We start from the raw sequence: 21,870 nt of genomic DNA, 5'->3' as shown, positions 1-21,870 counted from the left end.
TGCATACTCCTTATATTTATATAATATTTAGGAAAAGTATATGTTCATGTATATTGAAATTATCCATATGCTATACCCAGAGATAACTTTCAACATTTATACCTCTTTCATATCTATAGCTACGTAGGTATTTATATGTTTATATACAATTTATTACATTGGATTGAAGGATACTTGAAATCACATTTTATGTTCAACTTTGAATCCTACCTTTTGTGGCTTAATAGCTCATGGGAATTTTTCTGGCTCATACAGTATATTTCATAGATGTGAATTTCATTGGTTAAGACAAATGGGAGAAGACAGATGGAGTAGATATTTAGGAGGAGAAATTGACCAGCTTGGCTAAGGAATTGGATGTTGGATTTGAGGGAGGGGCATTTAGAGATGACTCTTAGACACCTGGATTAATAGGTGAGGCCTTCTCCCTTTCCCCAGGCAAGAACAGTTTAGAGACTGGTTTTCTAGTTAATGCATCAACATTTGCACATGCTTGGGATGTAATTTCCAGCCCACCTCCAGTTTCCTCCTTCCTTTCTTCTTCTTATGTTGATTCCTATATTAACTTCCTGGAGGAACTTCTGATATAAATTGAGATTTTTCTTTAAAATGTGTTTCTAGTGCACAGGGGTGTCATTTAAAAGTCAGATTCATGAAGAAATATTTTTTACCTGCTGGGTTTAATTTCAGATGCCAGTGTTATCATAAAAGGCAAACCACCCTAGACTCTGTATTAAAACGTTGTACAAATTGTGCCAGTTGAAATTAACTTCTGCAGATGGAGAGAGGAAAGGAGGAAAATAAGTGTTGTAAAGAGTCTTTTTTTTTTTTTTAAAGTTTGAATTTTATTTTATTTATTTTTTTATACAGCAGGTTCTTATTAGTCATCAGTTTTATACACATCAGTGTATACATGTCAATCCCAGTTGCCCAATTCATCACACCACCATTCCCACCCCCCGGCAGCTTTCCCTGCTTGGTGTCCATACGTTTGTTGTCTACATCTGTGTCTCTATTTCTGCCCTGCAAACCGGTTCATCTGTACCATTTTTCTAGGTTCCACATATATGCGTTAATATACGATATTTGTTTTTCTCTTTCTGACTTACTTCACTCTGTATGACAGTCTCTAGATCCATCCACTTCTCTACAAATGACCCAATTTCGTTCCTTTTTATGGCTGAGTAATATTCCGTTGTATATATGTACCACATCTTCTTTATCCATTCATCTGTCGATGGGCATTTAGGTTGCTTCCATGACCTGGCTATTGTAAATAGTGCTGCAATGAACATTGGGGTGCATGTGTCTTTTTGAATGATGGTTTTCTTTGGGTATATGCCCAGTAGTGGGATTGCTGGATCATGTGGTAATTCAATTTTTAGTTTTTTAAGGAACCTCCATACTGTTCTCCATAGTGGCTGTATCAATTTACATTCCCACCAACAGTGCAAGAGGGTTCTCTTTTCTCCACACCCTATCTAGCATTTGTTGTTTATAGATTTTCTGATGAAGCCCATTCTAACTGGTGTGAGTTGATAACTCATTGTAGTTTTGATTTGCATTTCTCTAATAATTAGTGATACAGAGCAGCTTTTCATGTGTTTCTTGGCCATCCGTATGTCTTCTTTGGAGAAACGTCTATTTAGGTCTTCTACCCATTTTTATACTGGGTTGTTTGTTTTTTTAATATCGGGCTGAATGAGCTGTTTGTATATTTTGGAGTTTAATCCTTTGTCCATTGATTTGCTTGCAAATATTTTCTCCCATTCTGAGGGTTGTCTTTTCGTCTTGTTTATGGTTTCCTTTGCTGTGCAAAAGCTTTGAAGTTTCCTTAGGTCCCATTTGTTTTTTTTTGTTTTTATTTCCATTACTCTAGAAGGTGGATCAAAAAAGATTTGGTGTGATTTATGTCAAAGAGTGTTCTACCTATGTTTTCCTCTAAGAGTTTTATAGTGTCCTGTCTTACATTAAGGTCTTCAATCCATTTTGAGTTTATTTTTGTGTATGATGTTAGGGAGTATTCTAATTTCATTCTTTTACGTGTAGCTGTCCAGTTCTCCCAGCACCACTTATTGAAGAGACTGTCTTTTCTCCATTGTATATCCTTGTCTCCTTTGTCATAGATTAGTTGACCATAGGTGCGTGGGTTTATCTCTGGGCTTTCTATCTTGTTCCATTGATCTATGTTTCTGTTTTTGTGCCAGTACCATATTGTCTTGATTACTGTACCTTTGTAGAATAATCTGAAGTCAGGGAGTCTGATTCCTCCCTCTCCGTTTTTTCCCCTCAAGACTGCTTTGGTTATTCGGGATCTTTTGTGTCTCCATACAAATTTTAAGATTTTTTGTTCTAGTTCCATAAAAAATGCCATTGGTAATTTGATAGGGATTGCATTGAATCTGTAGACTGCTTTGGGTAGTATAGTCATTTTCACAATACTGATGCGTCCAATCCAAGAACATGGTATATCTCTTCACCTGTTGGTATCATCTTTAATTTCTTTCATCAGTGTCTTATAGTTTTCTGCATACAGGTCTTTAGTCTCCCTAGGTAGGTTTATTCCTAGGTACTTTTTTCTTTTTGTTGCAATGGCAAATGGGAGTGTTTCCTTAATTTCTCTTTCAGATTTTTCATCATTAGTGTATAGGAATGCAAGAGATTTCTGTGCATTAATTTTGTATCCTGCAACTTTACCAAATTCATTGATTAGCTCTAGTAGTTTTCTGGTGGCATCTTTAGGATTCTCTATGTATAGTATGGCATCTGCAAACAGTGACAGTTTTACTTCTTCTTTTCCGATTTGTATTCCTTTTATTTCTTTTTCTTCTCTGATTGCTGTGGCTAGGACTTCCAAAACTATGTTGAATAAGAGTGGCGAGAGCAGACATCCTTGTCTTGTTCCTTATCTTAGAGGAAATGCTTTCAGTTTTTCACCAGTGACAATAATGTTTGAAGTGGGTTTGTCGTATATGGCCTTTATTATGTTGAGGTAGGTTCTCTCTATGCCCACTTTCTGGAGGGTCCTTATCATAAATGGGTGTTGAATTTTGTCAAAAGGTTTTTCTGCATCTATTGAGATGATCATATGGTTTTTATTCTTCAATTTGTTAATATGGTGTATCACATTGACTGATTTGTGTATATTGAAGAATCCTTGCATCCCTGGGATAAATACCACTTGATCGTGGTGTATGATCCTTTTAATGTGTTGTTGGATTCTGTTTGCTAGTATTTTGTTGAGGATTTTTGCATCCATATTCATCAGTGATATTGGTCTGTAATTTTCTTTTTGTGTAGTATCTTTGTCTGGTTATGGTATCAGGGTGATGGTGGCCTCATAGAATGAGTTCAGGAGTGTTCCTTCCTCTGCAATTTTTGGGAAGAGTTTGAGAAGGGTAGGTGTTAGCTCTTCTCTAAACGTTTGATAGCATTCACCTGTGAAGCCATGTGGTCCTGGACTTGTGTTTCTTGGAAGATTTTTAATTAGTTTCAATTTCATCACTGGTGATTGGTCTGTTCATATTTTCTACTTCTTCCAGGTTCAGTCTTGGAAGGTTTTACCTTTCTAAGAATTTGTCCATTTCTTCCAGGTTGTCCATTTTATTGGCATAGTGTGGTTGTAGTAGTCTCTTAGGATGCTTTGTATTTCTGCTGTGTCTGTTGTAACTTCTCCTTTTTCATTTCTAATTTTATTGATTTGAGTCCTCTCCCTCTTTTTCTTGATGAGTCTGGCTAATGGTTTTTCAATTTTGTTTATCTTCTCAAAGAATCAGATTTTAGTTTTATTGATCTTTGGTATTGTTTTCTTTGTTTCTATTTTGTTTATTTCTGCTCTGATCTTTATGATTTCTTTCCTACTACTAACTTTGGGTTTTGTTAGTTCTTCTTTCTCTAGTTCCTTTAGGTGTAAGGTTAGATTGTTTATTTGAGGTTTTTGTTGTTTCTTGAGGTAGGCTTGTATAGCTATAAACTTCCCTCTTAGAAATGCTTTTGCTGCTTCCCATAGGTTTTGGATTGTCATGTTTTCATTGTCATTTGTCTGTAGGTATTTTTTGATTTCCTCTTTGATTTCTTCAGCGATCTTTTGGTTATTTAGTAACGTATTGTTTAACCTCCATGTGTTTGTGTTTTTTACGTTTTTTTCCCTGTAATTCATTTCTAATCTCATAGTGTGGTGGTCGGAAAAGATGCTTGATATGATTTCAATTTTCTAAAATTTACTGAGGCTTGATTTGTGACCCAAGATGTGATCTATCCTGGAGAATGTTCCGTGCGCACTTGAGAAGTGTAATCTGCCGTTTTTGGATGGAATGTCCTATAAATATCAATTAAATCTATCTGGTCTATTGTGTCATTTAAAGCTTCTGTTTCCTTATTTATTTTCATTTTGGATGATCTGTCCATTGATGTAAGTGAGGTGTTAAAGTCCCCCACTATTATTGTGTTACTATCGATTTCCTCTTTTATAGCTGTTAGCATGTTGCCTTATAGTAGTGAGGTGCTCCTATGATGGGTGCATATATATTTATATTTGTTACATCTTCTTCTTGGATTGATCTCCTGATCATTATGTAGTGTCCTTCCTTGTCTCTTGCAACATTCTTTATTTTAAAGTCTATTTTATGTGATATGAGTATTGGTACTCCAGCTTTCTTTTGATTTCTATTTTCATGAAATATCTTTTTCTGTCCCCTCACTTTCAGTCTGAATGTGTCCCTAGGTCTGAAGTGGGTCTCTTGTAGACAGCATATATATGGGTCTTGTTTTTGTATCCATTCAGCAAGCCTGTGTCTTTTGGTTGGAGCATTTAATCCATTCACGTTTAAGGTAATTATCGATATGCATGTTCCTATGACCATTTTCTTAATTGTTTGGGGTTTGTTTTTGTCGGTCCTTTTCTTCTCTTGTGTTTCCCACTTAGAGAAGTTCCTTTAGCATTTGCTGTAGAGCTGGTTTGGTGGTGCTGAATCCTCTTACCTTTTGCTTGACTGTAAAGCTTTTGATTTCTCCATTGAATCTGAATGAGATCCTTGCTGGGTAGAGTAATCTTGGTTGTAGGTTCTTCCCTTTCATCACTTTAAGTATATCATGCCACTCCCTTCTGGCTTGTAGAGTTTCTGCTGAGAAATCAGCTGTTAACTTTATGCGAGTTTCCTTGTGTGTTATTTGTCGTTTTTCCGTTGCTGCTTTCAATAATTTTTCTTTGTCTTTAATTTTTGCCAATTTGATTACTGTGTGTCTCAGCGTGTTCCTCCTTGGGCTTGTTCTGTATGGGACTCTCTGCGCTTCCTGGACTTGGCTGGCTATTTCGTTTTCCCATGTTAGGCAAGTTTTCGACTGTAGTCTCTTCAAATATTTTCTCTGGTCCTTTCTCTCTCTCTTCTCCTTCTGGGACCCCTATAATGCGAATATTGTTGCATTTAATGTTGTCGCAGAGGTCTCTTAGGCTGTCTTCATTTCTTTTCATTCTTTTTTCTTTTTTCTGTTCCGCAGCAGTGAATTCCACCATTCTGTCTTCCAGCTCACTTATCCGTTCTTCTGCCTCAGTTATTCTGCTACTGATTCCTTCTAGTGTATTTTTCATTTCAGTTATTGTATTGTTCGTCTCCGTTTCTTTGTTCTTTAATTCTTCTAGGTCTTTGTTAAACATTTCTTGCATCCTCTTGATCTTTGCCTGCATTCTTTTTCCGAGGTCCTGGATCATCTTCACTATCATTATTCTGAATTCTTTTTCTGGAAGGTTGCCCATCTCCACTTCATTTAGTTGTTTTTCTGGGGTTTTCTCTTGTTCCTTCATCTGGTACACAGCCCTCTGCCTTTTCATCTTGTCTGTCTTTCTGTGAATGTGGTTTTTGTTCCACAGGCTGCAGGATTGTAGTTCTTCTTGTTGCTGCTGTGTGTTGTAAAGCGTCTTAAAAAGTATTATTTAAATAGTAATGCCACTTGAGTTCTGGTCCATATATGTTCCTACTTTCCTCTAAATTATAAATTCTTCTATAGCTTTTCCAATTATATTTCTGTCTATTGCATTTTTTTTTTTTTTTTTTGGAATGGGAGCAAACAGTGTTGATATGTTTGACCCTGGGAAAGAAAATAGTAAGATTCAGTATGATGGCTTTAGTTTCCAACAGAAGGAAAATGCCCCCCTGGCAAAGCTGTTAGAATGAATTACTTAAGGAGAGCAGAGCCTGAGGTGTCTCTGCCCTAGGTGTGTGTAACCTTTGGTCAGTTAATCCATCTTTCTGGGTCTTGGTTTTCTCATCTATAAAATGGGGAGGAAAAAATAGCCCCTACCTCATAGGCTAGTTTGAGAATCAAACAAGTAAAAAAACACCGGAAGGTGCTTGATGCATAATAAGTGCCACTTACTGCTAGTTGCCTTTACCATAATTAAGTGAACTGTGAAAAAAAAAGTGATTTTAGTGTAATGGTACCTACCACCCGAAGGAGGATTAAATAGGTGGGTCTTTCAGGTTTAAAACACCCATGTGCCATGCCAGTCAAGACCTTTTTGTTGAAGTCTATTTTCTACCAAACCCTTTTGGGGCGGGGGAGGGTGGGAATGGCAAGAGATGAAAAAATGTAAGTAAGGCTGCTCTTTGGTGTTCCGGAAGGGCGGTGGGGTCACGTCTGCCTCTGCTTGCTAGTCGCTTATTCTGGGGCGCTCTCATTTAAGGCTCATACCATCCCCCACTACAGAGGGCAGCGCTTATGTTATAGATGGACAAAATGAAGCTTCCCCAGAGACGGGGGCCTTGCCAAGGTCACAGCTAGTCAAATGTGGTATCTGGATTTGCATCCAGATCTTTCTAAATGCACAGCCTCTCCTCACAGCACTCCCTCTTCCTGAGAGATCACCAGCATTGCTGTGCTTCTCATTCTTAGTGACTAGCGGAGTTTGTGTGTAGGGTTTGTTCCCCTAACTTCAGAAGGGAAAACTTCCCTAGGGGGGACTTCTCAAGTCCACATTCTTTGTTTAAAGGGATTTTGCTTTTTCCGGTTTTACTTTCTCGTCCACACCCTCCAGCCCTGTAGTCTTTGATCTATTTCCAAAGAGGGTCATTTAGAAAATCCCGTCAGAGTGGTCACAGAAGAAAGCTTAGCCTTGACAGCTGAGGTTGGCACTGTTGGATGTTTATTGCCGGCAAGTTGCCGAACACAGATTCCTGACGCTTGAGAGGGTCGCCTTTGGTTAGAATCTGATTCCGTTTATTTGTTCGACAGACAATTATCAGGCCCTGCAGGTGACAGGTGGTCGGCTAAGTCTCAGTGAATACAAGGTGAGTCAGACGGGGCACCTACCTTCTCGAAACACCAAGGCTGGTGCGGAAGGAAGACACTTAAACCAAACCATTGTCACATAGGGTTTAAGGGTTACGGCAGAGGGAAGGACACATTCAAGGGGACATTTAAACCAGGTCTTTGGTGGTCGTCCCTTCCTCAGGAATCTGCAGCCTTTTATAACTGCCTGCCGTGGCAGTTCTGCTCTGTGAAGGAGGCTCCACGTGGACTTTTCTCTCCACCTCCAGCCACTGTGATGTCTGTGTTGGGAGCTGTGAGGACATGAGATTGTATGGTCTGTTGGTTTTTAAATTTTTTTGTAAGTCACATGCCTTCCTGGTCAGGTACTCAGATGAAAGATCATTCGCCCTCTGTTCGGTCTGGATTGACCTTCTGTGTCTTCTTTGAACCAGTCTCAGCCATCCTTCTGCGTGGTCCACGATTGTCCCTCTGCAGGCTGGTTGTAGGTTGTCTGTCTGCTCCCCTCCGGCCTCTGCATGTTTGAAATGTTTCATGCTTTTCTGGCAATCTTCTGTGAAAGGGTGGAAGCTATTAAGACAGTCCCTGTGGAGTGTTTCTAGGTTTTCCCCTGTGATTGAGATGTAGCCTCCCGCCCATGACGTTGGGGCCTCTCCGGTCTCCTTTCCCTTGAGTGTGTTGTCTGTTAGCCTTGCCCGCCTTCCGCAGTTCTCTCTGCCGGGAACACGGGGAACTGTTTTGCCCTCTTGACTAAACATGGACGGGTCGGCACTTTCATCTGTCCTCCCATAGAGGTCTGTGCAAATCTCTGTCATCACATTCTTGGGGTACCTGTGGATGTTTTATGTTGGTCTTTCTTGTTAGACGGTGTTCTTTAAAGCCAACCCTTACTCTGGTCACTTTTGAAAACACAGTACCTGGTTAGTGCTTGGTACATATAAGATGCTAACTAGGTGCTCTTTTTAATAAGTGTTTAGTCCAGGCTTCAAAACTCACCTAAACTATAAAATATATGCGTGTATGTATGTATGTGAGAGGGACAGAGATCTGTTATAGTTTGTATCATCCTGCATTTGTTTATTTTGTAAAGAGCTCTCTCAGTTTGGGTAGACTGCAAGACTGCAGCATCATCTCTTGGGATGAAAGGTTAGCAGGAAATTGTAGATGAGTCGAACCAGTCTCAGGGTCTGCAGGATATTTCTCTTTTGCAATTTGCATCCATTGACAGTGCTAAGAACTCAGCCCTTCCCTCTTTGCTCTTTCTTTCAGAAAGTATTATGAGGGAGGCCGAGGACTCCACGCTCCGGGCAGAGAAACGGCGCTGGGATTAGGGATTGCCACTTCCGAGAGGATGCTGGGAATCTGCAGAGGGAGACGGAAATTCCTGGCTGCCTCGTTGACTCTGCTCTGCATCCCAGCCATCACCTGGCTTTACCTGTTTGCTGGGAGCTTTGAAGGTAAGAAGGAAGCTTTCCCACAGGGAGAGGGATGGAGGGAAGAAGGAACCCTGGCTGTCCCAGGGTCCTAGGAAGAACCTCCAAGTCTTCTAATCCCAGCTTCTCATTCTGTAGAACAATGGAATTTTGATGCCCGATCACAGGAAAAGATTTGCCTAGGTTTACAGAGGGAATTAGAGGGAGTTAGTAATGGGAGGAGAAAAAGCTAAATACAGAAGCAAAAATAAGGTGCCCCTGGATGCAGCAGCGTGGCGGAGGTTACACAAACGTCAGATAGCAGCTGTGCAGGCTGATCGCCGTGTCGATAAAGAGGAAAAGGTTGCGTCCTGGGGGGATTACTTAGCTGTTTGTGGAGTAAGATGTTTCATTCATTCTTTCATCTATTCATTCACTTATCTGCACAGTCACCATTTTGCTACTGTTTAACATCTATGCTAAACCGGGTACTGGGAATCCGGTGATAACAGATTTGGACCTTCGGAGTGCAGTGAAGGAGACAGGTTAACATGTGATCTCTGTTCATTGCTGTATGTGATACTCTGTTAAGATAAGGCAAGCCCAGGGCGCTGGGGGAGAGGGTGACTGAGGCTGTCAGGCGTGCTGGGTACAGAAGATGAGTAGTGATGCTGACCGGCTGAGTACAGGAGCTCAGCAGAGGAGTCGCCTTCACTAAACACATAACAAATGCTCATCCCTGCCGCGTTCCCGAAATCCACAGAAAAGACGAGTCTCACATCCTTCCAGCCAGCAGTTTCAAATGCAGTGCAGTGTTCTGAGTATCAAAGATGGTTTTCTAAGCTTCGGGGAGGGAAGGAGTGGCAGTGTTGAAGAGCACACTTTCTGTTTATTTACCCCAACACTTGAGTTAAAAATATATATCTCTCTCTCAAGTGAAAATCTGTCTCCAGGAAGTCACTACTGTGTTTTTTTAAACATGTCCTTTATGCATAATTTTATCGACAGCTCAAGGCTACCTTTTAATTAGGAGTTCACTGCCTGAGCTTTGCCCTGAGTTCGCCAGGCTGAATATAAACGAGGTGGAACTCTGTGCCTGCATAGCAGGGAAGGGCCCAGGGCCACACCCCTGTCCCTTTCCTGCCCCAGACATCCCTGGAGTAGTAGAGCTTTCATCTAAGCAGCTAGATAGATTATGCGTGGCAGTGGATGGTTGATTTTTGGCAAAGAGATCAGAGGGAGGAAGGTGAGTTGGTTTTGGCACTGGAAGAGGTAGAAGGAAGCATTCTCCAGGGATGATGGGAGAGACCCTGTGAAAGAAGGCCAAGAGCATCGGTACTGACACAGGTTTAACACACTAAAACATTGACTTTGCCAGTATAACTATAGTAATAATAGTATAACAACAATAGCAATAATGATGATAACAACATACACCATAATATTTTGAGCATTTCTACATGCCTGGCGTTGTCGTAAGGACTTGACACCTGTTAACTCTTCCTCCGCAATAATCCTGTGTGGTGGGGACAGATGAGGAGGGCAAGGAAGATCAGCTTCAGTGACGTCCCCAAGGGCCCAAAGCCAGGCAAGATGTGGCCTGGATTATTGGAACTGAGAGCTGTAATACCGTGTTGTGGATTGGGCTTCGGTGGGGGTAGACTTTGGTGGGGGGCGGGGGGGGGGGTGCTGACAAAGTGTCACATGATGTTTTTGGATGTGTGTGAGGGAAATTGTACAATTTTGATTTTTCACTCATTGGTAGAAACCCAACATCAAATAATTTTGGCAAAAAGGCAATTTGGGGACTGATAAAAGTAGTAAGTTGAAAGGTAGCGCTAGCTTCAGGCAGGGTTGGATCCAGGGGCTCCAGTGATATTTTTGTAGCTCTGTCTCTCTACTTTCCTTTGCTCTACTTTTCTCTGCTGTGGTTTCTTTCAGGAGTAGCTTTTCCTACCCAGTGAAAGCTTTGGCTTACAACTTATCCTTACCAGTTCCTTGTAGAAAAAGGAGGACTTCCTCTCCCTAATTCTCCAGCATTACCTCTGATTGGATTGCCTCTGGTCACTCGTGGTCTGGAGAGCATTCACTGTGGTTGGGGGAGGCTAGTGAGGGCAGCCATGAGCCCTGTGCCTATTTCTGGTCACAGGGTAGAGAAGAGTTCCCTTAAGCATGTGGAGGGAAACTGGGGAGGGGTGGCCCCCAAAGGTAAATGGTGCAGTTCCCCAAAGAGGAGAAACTAGGAGTTGATCTGGGTTCTGGAGAATTCACACGTGGCTGTGCTTCGTGATGGGCTGACGTTGACTTGAAGGTCGCTTTACAGCATCAGGCTCTCTGGTCCAGCCCTGGCCCATAGAGGGACTGTGCTCGTTGACTTTGAATGATTTTATTAGGCAGGCAGATAGATTGCATTAAGTAGGGGCTGGATGACGTGGATACATTAACAGAAGCATTCTAGCTAGAAAGATGAAGGTGACGGATTTCTTTTACCGGGTATCAGTTAATCCACTGATTTCTTTTACCGGGCCCAGTTAGTCCACCGGTCCACTGCATTTATTTCTGGATGCTACACTTTAAGAACAGTCTAGACAGGTCAGCACATTTAGGAGAATATAGGTGAATGATCGTGTCAACTCAAACCTTGTTTCATACGAAATAGTGGGAAAAATGGGGCTGCCTTGGAGAAAAGCAAAGGCTCCAGGTGTACAGGATCAGCTTCAGCCAACAGTCAAAGGGCCGTCACCTGAAAGAGATCAGGCTTATTACTCTGATGGCCCCTGAGTCTATGGAGGGACGTGGCAGGGAGCCAGATGTCAAGCTCATCATGATAAGCGTCATTCTGTCCACTGCTGGGACGAGCTGCCCTGGGAGGGAGGGATGAGAGGTGTGCAAACAGAAATGTGAGCATCAGGGGCAATTGCACAGGGTGATCTGCCTGACCAGTCCTGACCCAGAGAGCGTGAGACTAGAAGAGGCTGAGTGTTTATCCAGAGACAAAGGTTTCCTCCTCAGAGTTCCTGCCGGCTGCCCCAGGCATCGGTACACTTCCAAAAGAGCCTGCAGAGACATCCTTTTCTCTGTAGTTAAACAGAACAACTTTTCAGTCCACTTACTGATACCCTTGAGTTTTCTGGTTCAAGGCAGGTGGAGCCATAAATAAGACACAGAGTAGCTGCCTGGATTCACGGTAATGCTATTCAGGCTTTATGTGGGTGTATTTAGTTTTCAACCCTGTTTAATTTCAATGGATCATCTCCTGAGAGCAGAGTCTAGAACTCTCCCTGAGATGTGGATGCTCTTAGCATAAGGCTCTGGAGCCAGATTACACGCAGAAGCACGATATATTGAGAGAGCACTGGCTGGGGTCAGGGTCTCAGGCGCTAAAATCAACTCAGCCAGAGTAGTTGGTGATTTGGGGCATGGTCATGCCTCTCTCTTTGCCTCTTCCTGCTTGAAATGACGTAGAAATGAAGCTCACCTATTGGTACACTAACATTCTACACGCTTATGATTGGGTGTGAATGAATTGGAAATGAGCAGAATCTTCTCCAATTAATGGGAAATAGGACAGGAGGAGGGAATAGGCTTACTGTGATTTGCTCGGGAGTGTGGATCCAGGATCAGTGCATAAAAGTTACGGCGAAGCAGGACCTTTCTCAGTGTAAGAAAGAACGGCTGTTCTGACACATTTGCCGGGCGTTGGAGTGCACCGTCTGGGAAAGCATTGAGATCCCCCTTCCCAGAGCTGTTTGTCAAAGGCCAAGTGACCATTGGTTGAGGATGCTAATCAGGGGATTTTTTTGCTGGTGCTTTAATCCCCGAAGTTCCTAAATGCTATTGACTTCATTTCTTCCCACACCCTCCTTTGTTCCTCCGCCATCTCCATGAACATCCCCAGCTACCCATGCTCCAGGCTCTAAGCCTTCATTCTCCTCCTTCTTCATTCCCTCCATCGCTTGGTCGCCATATCCTCTTGAACCTGATCTTGACCTCTTGCCTCTGTGTCTCTTGTTTCCTTCCTTTCAGCACCTCTGATGCTCTGGCTCAGCTGTCTGCGTTCATCCTTTGGCATCAGGACTGACGTGGCAGCCATCCTCGTCTGCCCTCCGGCCCCATCTCCTCGCACCCTCCTCACATTCCCCATCCAGCCTCGCTAGACTTCCTTGATGCTGGTGCGCACTGCCCTCGGTCCTCTGGACTTTGCCCATGTTGTTCCTTCCCCTCCTGTCTTTGCCTGACTGAGATCCTCCTGTCTCAGCTTAAACATGATTGCCCCTCACTCCTTAACTCGCTGGCTTCCTCAGCTACCCCATCCTGACACCACCCCCGCTCCCCGCTGACTTCTCATCCTTCCTCCTCCCTCATACTCAGGGCACTTCGTTTTTCTTGTTTTTATAATTGCTGTCTTCACGACTGACTACAGGCATCAGGAGGGAAGTGGTTCACTCTGTCCATCCCTCCATCTCTAGCACCTACTACGTGCCAGGAGAACTGTTTGTTGAATGAGTGAATGAGCGAAGGAATGTGCACTCTTCTGCCTCTAAGTGTTGGCAGCTGTCTTCACTGCTTCCTGGATTAACTCCAGACTCCTTATCATGGCTCTGGGGTCTTTCACAGGCTTTCTCCCTTAGCTTATAATTTCTGTCTTCACTCAGGTGAGGGTGCCTCATCCAACACCCTGAGAAAACGCCTTCATTTTTGCTCTTTCTGCCCAGGATACAGTTCTCTGTTTCCACAACCCTTCCTCCCAGCCTGCACCTTCAGTGCCCATATTCAGTGTCATTTTCCTCTAATGTCTGATCCTATACAGAAACTTCTCTGGCAACACTCACCGAGGGAAATTTTGCTTGTTTGGTGTCTTTCTAACCACTTGCCTGTGAGATTCTTGAGACAAGAGCCTGTTTTACTCATCGTCACATTCCCACAGCCTGAGCATCACTCTGGCGGGTTCTTAGTAAATGTTGCCTGGAAAGGGTTCCGCTATTAAGGGCAGTGGGAGCCAGTGGTAGATGAGGGCTCTTCCTGGTGCTCTGGGCATCTCTGATTTTGAGACCTCAGGATATGGTGCCAGGAGCCTCACCTGCCTTCTGGTTGGGATGTTAATTCTGGGACTTGACTAGTTCTGCTTAAACACCCCTCCAACTTGAATTTAGAGCATGTCTGTTATTTTTTGCCAGAATCACCTTTTCTCATGGGCATGAGAGTTTTGTTTGTGGGGTGTGGTTCTTTCTTTTCTGCCCGTCAGGGAGATGGCGTTCAGCTGCTATTGAGTTAGCAACAGGTGGAAAAGGGTGCTTTTCAGTGGTTCAGAAAATTGATCACACGTTGCCCTCTCATCATTTATAACCAGCTCTGCGCAGACGCTGCGCAGACGCTTCCTGTGGTCAGGGAGGTGGGCCGGCGAGGGTGTGGGTGTTATTTAAAAGCAAATGTCTTCAGAGGCTGCAACGTCCAGAACTTTTAAAAGCAGTGTCATGAATAGGCATAGGATATTAATTCCTAGCCGATTTCAGCCCGCACCTGCCTTTTGTCGTTCCTGAACCTCTTCACTGTTCATGCGCTTCTTATCAACACAAACTCCTCCTGAAATGAATGGCTGGAGAGTCGTCACTATAAATTTCAACAGGAAGAAGTGAGGTCCTGACATTTGACCATTTTGAAGAGTTGCAGTGAGAACCAGCGTTGTAAGTTAAAGCGTTTTCTTTGTTTTATCGTCACAGGGGATCACGGGGCACGTGAACAGAGGAGTAGGGGAGATGCGGGCTTGACCAAACCTGACTGATTTCCCAGCCCTGCATCCCCTCTCTCCGTCCGTCAGCCCAGACACGGTGCCAGGAGGTCTGTGAATTCAGACCCTGAAAGGTGCTAGCGGATAACGTGCTGGAGGTTTCATTAGCCCGAGGCTAGGCTGTGTGGCAGCTTTGATGGCAGCCGAGCTATTTTGCCTTCCTGCCAATGGCCCCGACTTAATACGGATATTACCATAGAAGGACGTTATGGGGTATAAGAACGTAGGATGCTGAATGCGAAATGAGATGGTAAGGGTAATATAAAAGTCATATTGATTTTTTTTTAATAGATCAGAAATGAAGGGCTTTCTTAGCCAGTGCTTAATAGCATCAGTGCCGGGCCTAAGCAAAAGCCTATAACGGATGAGAATGTGCAAGTGAGACTCTGCGAGTGGTGCCCCGCCACAGGGCACAGGGGCTGCGTGTGTCTGCGGTTCTTGCCTTGGGCAAAAAGGCATCTCTTCAAGGTCTTGGAATCTGAGAGGGCAGGGGAAGTCTATCACGATTTTATTTGGTTGTGAGTTGGTTGCTAAGGTAACCCCCACTTTTCTTACACCCAGCTTTTGATCTTAAAATCATATCAGTGATCCTGCTGGGGTGGAGAAAATGACCCTGATGTGTCAGTTGGCTGCATCTCCTGGAAGAGCTCATGGCAAGAGTCTTAGACCAGGAGTCAGGAAAACTGGTTTCCACTAATCCCAGCAGCTACCTTGTATTAGTTTCCAGTGGCTGCTGGAGCCAATTACCACAAATGTAGTGGCTTTAAAAAGCACAAATTTATTATCTTAACAGTTTCAGAAGTCAGAAACCTAAAATGAGTCTCATTGGGCTAAAGCCAAGGTGCTGCCAGGGCTGGTTTCTCCTGGAGACCCCAGGAGAGAATTCATCTCCCGGCCTTTTTCATCTTCTAAGGGCTGCCGTTTTCCTCGGCTTGTGGCCCCTTCCTCCATCTCCAAGGCCAGAAGAGTAGCATCTTCAAATTACTCTTTCTGACTGTGACCTCTGCCTCTGTGGTCACATCTCCTTCTCTGATTGTGACCTTCCTGCCACCCTCTTACAAGGACCCTTGTGATTACTTTGAGCCCATCTGGATAATCCAGGATAATTGTCCCATCTCAAAGTCGTTAATTTAATCACACCTGCCAAGTCCCTTTGGCCAGGTAAGGTAACATAGTCACAGGTTGTGGGGATTAGGTTGTGGGCATATTTCGGGAACCATTATTAGGCCCTCCACACCCCTCCCCCCCAGTCCTGTGCTCCTGCATCCCCTCCATCTTGTTATTGTTCTTTAGAGACAAAGTAAAGTGGTGTTGTACCATCTACTTTCTCATGTGGACATCTTATCCTGCTCCAGGAGTTTTGGCTTCAGTAATTTTGATTTGATACATGAATATCTAGCAGGACTTAGCGCTCATGAAAAAGGCATTGTATTCAGACGTGTTTGCCCGTTCAAACAATTTTGGATTATAATACATTGCCTATAATAGGTGCTTCATCGGTAACCAGTGATAGGTTAAGGTTTTCTGAAATGAAAGGCCCAGAACTTCTGCTCTTTGGGGGTTCTGGTCTGAAAGTGATTTCATTTATTTTTTAGCTTCAGATACCAATTTAACAAACGGAGGGGGATTTCATCAACCTGTTGATGGTTAAGGAGGTCTGTTAATTTTAAGTAAATGAGAGCCACTTGTGTAACTACTTGGAAGACTCTTTGGTATTATCAGCCCAACATATCAGTTCTGTCCCCAGCCATCTACCAGAGATAAATGTGTCTACATTAGCACAAAAGACGTGTTAAGAGCACGTTCACATCGGTGTGTGTGAAATGCCTGTCCACAGTGAAAATAAACACATAAATAGTGGCATATATATTCATATATATATGAAGTACAGCAGAGCCATGAAAATCTACTCACAGATAATACTGCACAAAAGAAGACAGACACAAAAGAATAAATACTGTATGATTTGAATTATATGGGCAAACAGTAATCTAGGGGTGGAGATGAGACTGGGACAGGACAAAAAGAAGACTTTGGGGTGCTGTCAGTAATTGAATTTACTTTTTACCCTGTGTGATTATACAGGTGTGTTCACTTTGTGACATTTCATCCAGTTTTTCATTTGTGATTTGTTTACTTTCCTGTATGTGTTCTATTTTTTTTTTTTTTAACCTCTGCAGGTCTTGAATAAGTACCTGAATTAAATATAAGTACCTGAATTTGAAGAGCTGGTGTGGGTCTTGCGTTCTTTTCAGATGAGAGGGCTTTTATTAACCTTTGGGATTTAAGAATCTATGTCACTGTTTAACTTTGAAATTCAAATGCTTTTAAAGCATGGGACTTCTCTTTGGAGATAGATGTTTAACATTTCCGTGTAACCACATTTCCATTTTTTCTTCCTTCTATACCTCACCATTTGGACATGTATTCCCCCTGTGAGGGTCTGATAACAGCTCTGACTGCAAGATCGGAAATTTGCCCATAAAACCCTAATTCTGAAAGAGTGTTTTCATCAATTTGAAACAAGACCAGTATTCCTACCAGAAGTCTGGCAATGACATAGCTCCAATTAATATTAAAATGATATTGTTTCATAATATGCACACCAAACCACATCGGATAAACATTTCCATCTGCATTAGTCAATAAACATCTTCATAAAGCCGTGGTGCCTGGAAAACAAAGAAAACTTTTGCTGTATTGTAGGAGATAGGAAAACATGAAAAGGCTATGTACTGTTTAAACTGTAACTGTAATGGAAGCAATAGCAATATCTGTTTATTGCTTGTTAAACGGTAATAGGCTGCCTCTGGCCTGCAGGTGTGTTGGGTTTGGCCTGCCAACTGCCTTTACCGTTTTTGAATTCATTATTAACAGTTAAAAATTTGGAGATTGCACATAAAAATCATGATATCTGGCTTTTCTTAATAAAATGGAAATATCTAGCAAACTGGACCCTCATATCACGATAGCACCCATTGGCTGGAGCTGAGTAGTAGCTGTTCCTTTGCCCAGTGTGTGGATGAATCACTTTGTCATGGTCCCTGCCCTCCCTGGTTGTCCCGTGCTCAGAGCTGAATTGAGAAGAAAGAGCCCCTGGTCTTTGCTTACCTCACTTGCTGACCCCGGTCGGGCTCACGTTAACTTTTTTTTTTTTTAAAACATCATTATTGGAGTATAATTGCTTTACAATGGCGTGTTAGTTTCTGCTGTATAACAAAGTGAATCAGCTATATGTATACATATATCCCCATATCCCCTCCGTCTTGGGTCTCGTTCCCACCCTCCCTATCCCACCCCTCTAGGTGGTCACAAAGCACCCAGCTGATCTCCCTGTGCTATGTGGCTGCTTCCCACTAGCTATCTGTTTTACATTTGGTAGTGGATATAAGTCCATGCCACTCTCTCACTTCATCCCAGCTTACCCTTCCCCCTCCCCGTGTCCTCAAGTCCATTCTCTGCGTCTGCATCTTTATTCCTGTCCTGCACCTAGATTCTTCAAAACCATTGTTTTTTTTTTTAGATTCCATATATATGTGTTAGCGTATGGTATTTGTTTTTCTCTGACTTGCTTCACTTTGTATGACAGACTCTAGGTCCATCCACCTCACTACAAATAACTCAATTTCATTTTTTTATGGCTGAGTAATATTCCATTGTATATATGTGCCACATCGTCTTTATCTGTTCATCCGATGATGGGCACTTAGGTTGCTTCCATCTCCTGGCTATTGTAAATAGAGCTGCAATGAACATTTTGGTACATGACTCTTTTTGAATTATGGTTTTCTCAGGGTATATGCCCAGTAGTGGGATTGCTGGGTCGTATGGTAGTTCTGTTTTTAGTTTTTTAAGGAACCTGCATATTGTTCTCCATAGCGGCTGTATCAGTTTACATTCCCACCAACAGTGCAAGAGGGTTCCCTATTCTCCATACCCTGTCCAGCATTTATTGTTTGTAGATTCTTTGATGATGGCCATTCTGACTGGTATGAAGGGATACCTCATTGTAGTTTTGATTTGCATTTCCCTAATGATTAGAGATGTTGAGCATTCTTTCATGTGTCTGTTGGCAATCTGTATACCTTCTTTGGAGAAATGTGTATTTAGATCTTCTGCCCATTTTTGGACTGGGTTGTTTGTGTTTGTTTTTTTTTTTTTTGTGCAGTATGCAGGCCTCTCACTGCTGTGGCCTCTCCCGTTGCGGAGCACAGGCTCCGGACGTGCAGGCTCAGCGGCCATGGCTCATGGGCCTAGCCGCTCCGCGGCATGTGGGATCTTCACGGACCGGGGCACGAGCCTGTGCCCCTGCATCGGCAGGTGGACTCTCAACCGCTGCGCCACCAGGGAAGCCCGGGTTGTTTGTCTTTTGATATTGAGCTGCATGAGCTTCCTGTATATTGGGAGAGTAATCCTTAGTCAGTTGCTTCATTTGCAAATATGTTCTCCCATTCTGAGGGTTGTCTTTTCATCTGGTTTGTGGTTTCCTTTGCTGTGCAAAAGCTTTTAAGTTTCATTAGGTCCCATTTGCTTATTCTTGTTTTTATTTCCATTTCTCTAGGAGGTGGGTCAAGAAGGATCTTGCTGTGATGTATGTCATAGAGTGTTCTGCCTATGTTTTCCTCTAAGAGTTTGATAGTGTCTGGCCTTACATTTAGGTCTTTAATCCATTTTGAGTTTATTTTTGTGTATGGTGTTAGCGAGTGTTCTAATTTCATTCTTTTACATGTAGCTGTCCAGTTTTCCCAGCACCGCTTATTGAAGAGGCTGTCTTTTCTCCATTATATATTCTAGCCTTCTTTATCAAAGATAAGGTGACCATATGTATGTGGGTTTATCTCTGGGCTTTCTATCCTGTTCCATTGATCTATATTTCTGTTTTTGTGCCAGTACCATACTGTCTTCATTACTGTAGCTTTGCAGTATAGTGTGAAGTCAGGGAGCCTGATTCCTCCAGCTCCATTTTTCATTCTCGAGATTGCTTTGGCTATTCGAGGTCTATTGTGTTTCCATACAAATTGTGAAATATTTTGTTCTAGTTCTGTGATGAATGCCTTTGGTAGTTTGATAGGGATTACATTGAATCTGTAGATTGCTTTGGGTAGTATAGTCATTTTCACAATATTGATTCTTCGAATCCAAGAAAATGGTATATCTCTCCATCTGTTGGTATCATCTTTAATTTCTTTCATCAGTGTCTTATAGTTTTCTGCATACAGGTCTTTTGTCTCCTTAGGTAGGTTTATTCCTAGGTATTTTATTCTTTTTGTTGCAGCGGTAAATGGGAGTGTTTCCTTAATTTCTCTTTCAGGGTTTTCATCATTAATGTATAGGAATGCAAGAGATTTCTGTGCATTAATTTTGTATCCTGCTACTTTACCCAATTCATTGATTATCTCTAGTAGTTTTCTGGTAGCGTCTTTGGGATTCTCTACGTGTAGTATCATGTCATCTGCAAACAGTGACAGTTTTAATTCTTCTTTTCTGATTTGGATTCCTCTTATTTCTTTTTCTTCTCTGATTGCTGTGGCTAAAACTTCCAAAACTATGTTGAATAATAGTGGTGAGAGTGGCCAACCTTGTCTTGTTCCTGATCTTAGTGGAAATGGTTTCAGTTTTGCACCATGGAGAACATTGTTGGCTGTGGGTTTGTTATATATGGCTTTTATTATGTTGAGGTAAGTTCCCTCCATGCCTACTTTCTGGAGAGTTTTTATCATAACTGGGTGTTGAATTTTGTCGTAAGCCTTTTCTGCATCTATTGAGATGATCATATGGTTCTTATTCTTCAGTTTGTTCCTATGATTTATCACATTGATTGATTTGTGTATATTGAAGAACCCTTGCATTCCTGGAATAAACCCCACTTGATCATGGTGTATGACCCTTTTAAGGTGCTGTTGGAATCTGTTTGCTAATATTTTGTTGAGGATTTTTACATCTGTGTTCATCAATGATATTGGTCTGTAGTTTTTTTGTGTGTGTGTGTGGAAAATCTTTGTCTGGTTTTGGTATCAGGGTGATGGTGGCCTCGTAGAATGAGTTTGGGGGTGTTCCTCCCTCTTCTATATTTTGGAAGAGTTTGAGAAGGATAGGTGTTAGCTCTTCTGTAAATGTTTGATAGAATTCGCCTGTGAAGGCATCTAGTCCTGGGCTTCTGTTTGTTGGAAGATTTTTTTTTTTTTTTTTTTTTGAGGTATGCGGGCCTCTCACTGTTGTGGCCTCTCCCGTTGCGGAGCACAGGCTCCAGACGTGCAGGCTCAGCGGCCATGGCTCATGGGCTCAGCCGCTCCGTGACATGTGGGATCTTCCCGGACTGGGGCACGAACCCGTGTCCCCTGCATCGGCAGGCGGACTCTTAACCGCTGCGCCACCAGGGAAGCCCTGTTGGAAGATTTTTAATCACAGTTTCAATTTTGGGCTTGTGATTGGTCTGTTTATATTTTCTGTTTCTTGCTGATTCAGTCTCGGGAGGTTGTGCTTTTCTAAGAATTTTTCCATTTCTTCGAGGTTGTCCATTTTATTGGCATCCAGTTGCTTTTAGTAATCTCTCATGATCCTTTATATCTCTGCTGGGTCAGTTGTTCCTTCTCCTTTTTCATTTCTAATTCTATTCATTAGAGTATTCTCCCTTTTTTTCTTGATGAGTCTGGCTACTAGTTTATCAATTTTGTTTATCTTCTCAGAGAACCAGCTTTTAGTTTTATTCATCTTTGCTATTGTTTCCTTCATTTCTTTTTCATTTATTTCTCATCTTTATGATTTCTTTCCTTCTTCTAACTTTGGGTTTTTTTTTTGTTCTTCTTTCTCTAATTGCTTTAGGTGTAAGGTTAGGTTGTTTATTTGAGATGTTTCTTGAGGTAGGATGGTATTGCTCTCAACTTCCCTCTTAGAACTGCTTTTGCTGCTTCCCATAGGTTTTGGGTCATTGTTTTTTCATTGTCATTTGTTTCTAGGTATTTTTTGATTTCTTCAGTTATGTCCTGGTTATTTAGTAGTGTATTGTTTAGCCTCCATGTGTTTGTATTTTTTACAGATTTTTTCCTGTAACTGATATCTAGTCTCATAGCGTTGTGGTCGGAAAAGATCCTTGATATGATTTCAATTTTCTTAAATTTACTGAGGCTTAATTTGTGAACCAAGATATGATCTATTCTGGAGAATGTTCCATGGGCATTTGAGAAGAAAGTGCATTCTTTTGTTTTTGGATGGAATGTCCTATAAATATCAATTAAGTCCATCTTGTTTAATGTATCATTTAAAGCTTGTGTTTCCTTATTTATTTTCATTTTGGATGATCTGTCCATTGGTGAAAGTGGGGTGTTACAGTCCCCTACTACGAATGAGTTACTGTCGATTTCCCCTTTTATGGCTGTTAGCATTTGCCTTATGTATTGAGGTGCACCT

At 42.2% G+C, this 21,870-nt stretch overlaps 1 protein-coding gene across 1 annotated transcript in view; it reads left to right on the top strand.

The window, feature by feature from the left end:
- The window catches only part of LARGE1 (LARGE xylosyl- and glucuronyltransferase 1), a 590,826-nt gene that overhangs the window by 142,171 nt on the left and 426,785 nt on the right, over positions 1-21,870 (top strand). Inside the window, exon 2 of the mRNA XM_029205397.1 lies at positions 8,533-8,720. Coding sequence (XP_029061230.1) covers positions 8,615-8,720 — 106 coding nt within the window. The 5' untranslated portion in view covers positions 8,533-8,614. The remainder of the gene's footprint in view (positions 1-8,532; positions 8,721-21,870) is intronic.

This window comes from Monodon monoceros, unplaced genomic scaffold, assembly GCF_005190385.1.
Source record: "Monodon monoceros isolate NGI ecotype Baffin Bay Population unplaced genomic scaffold, NGI_Narwhal_1 Super_Scaffold_6, whole genome shotgun sequence".
Lineage (NCBI taxonomy): Eukaryota > Metazoa > Chordata > Mammalia > Artiodactyla > Monodontidae > Monodon > Monodon monoceros.
The sequence above is the reverse complement of the archived record's forward strand: the minus strand, read 5'-3'. Positions and strand labels throughout refer to the sequence as shown.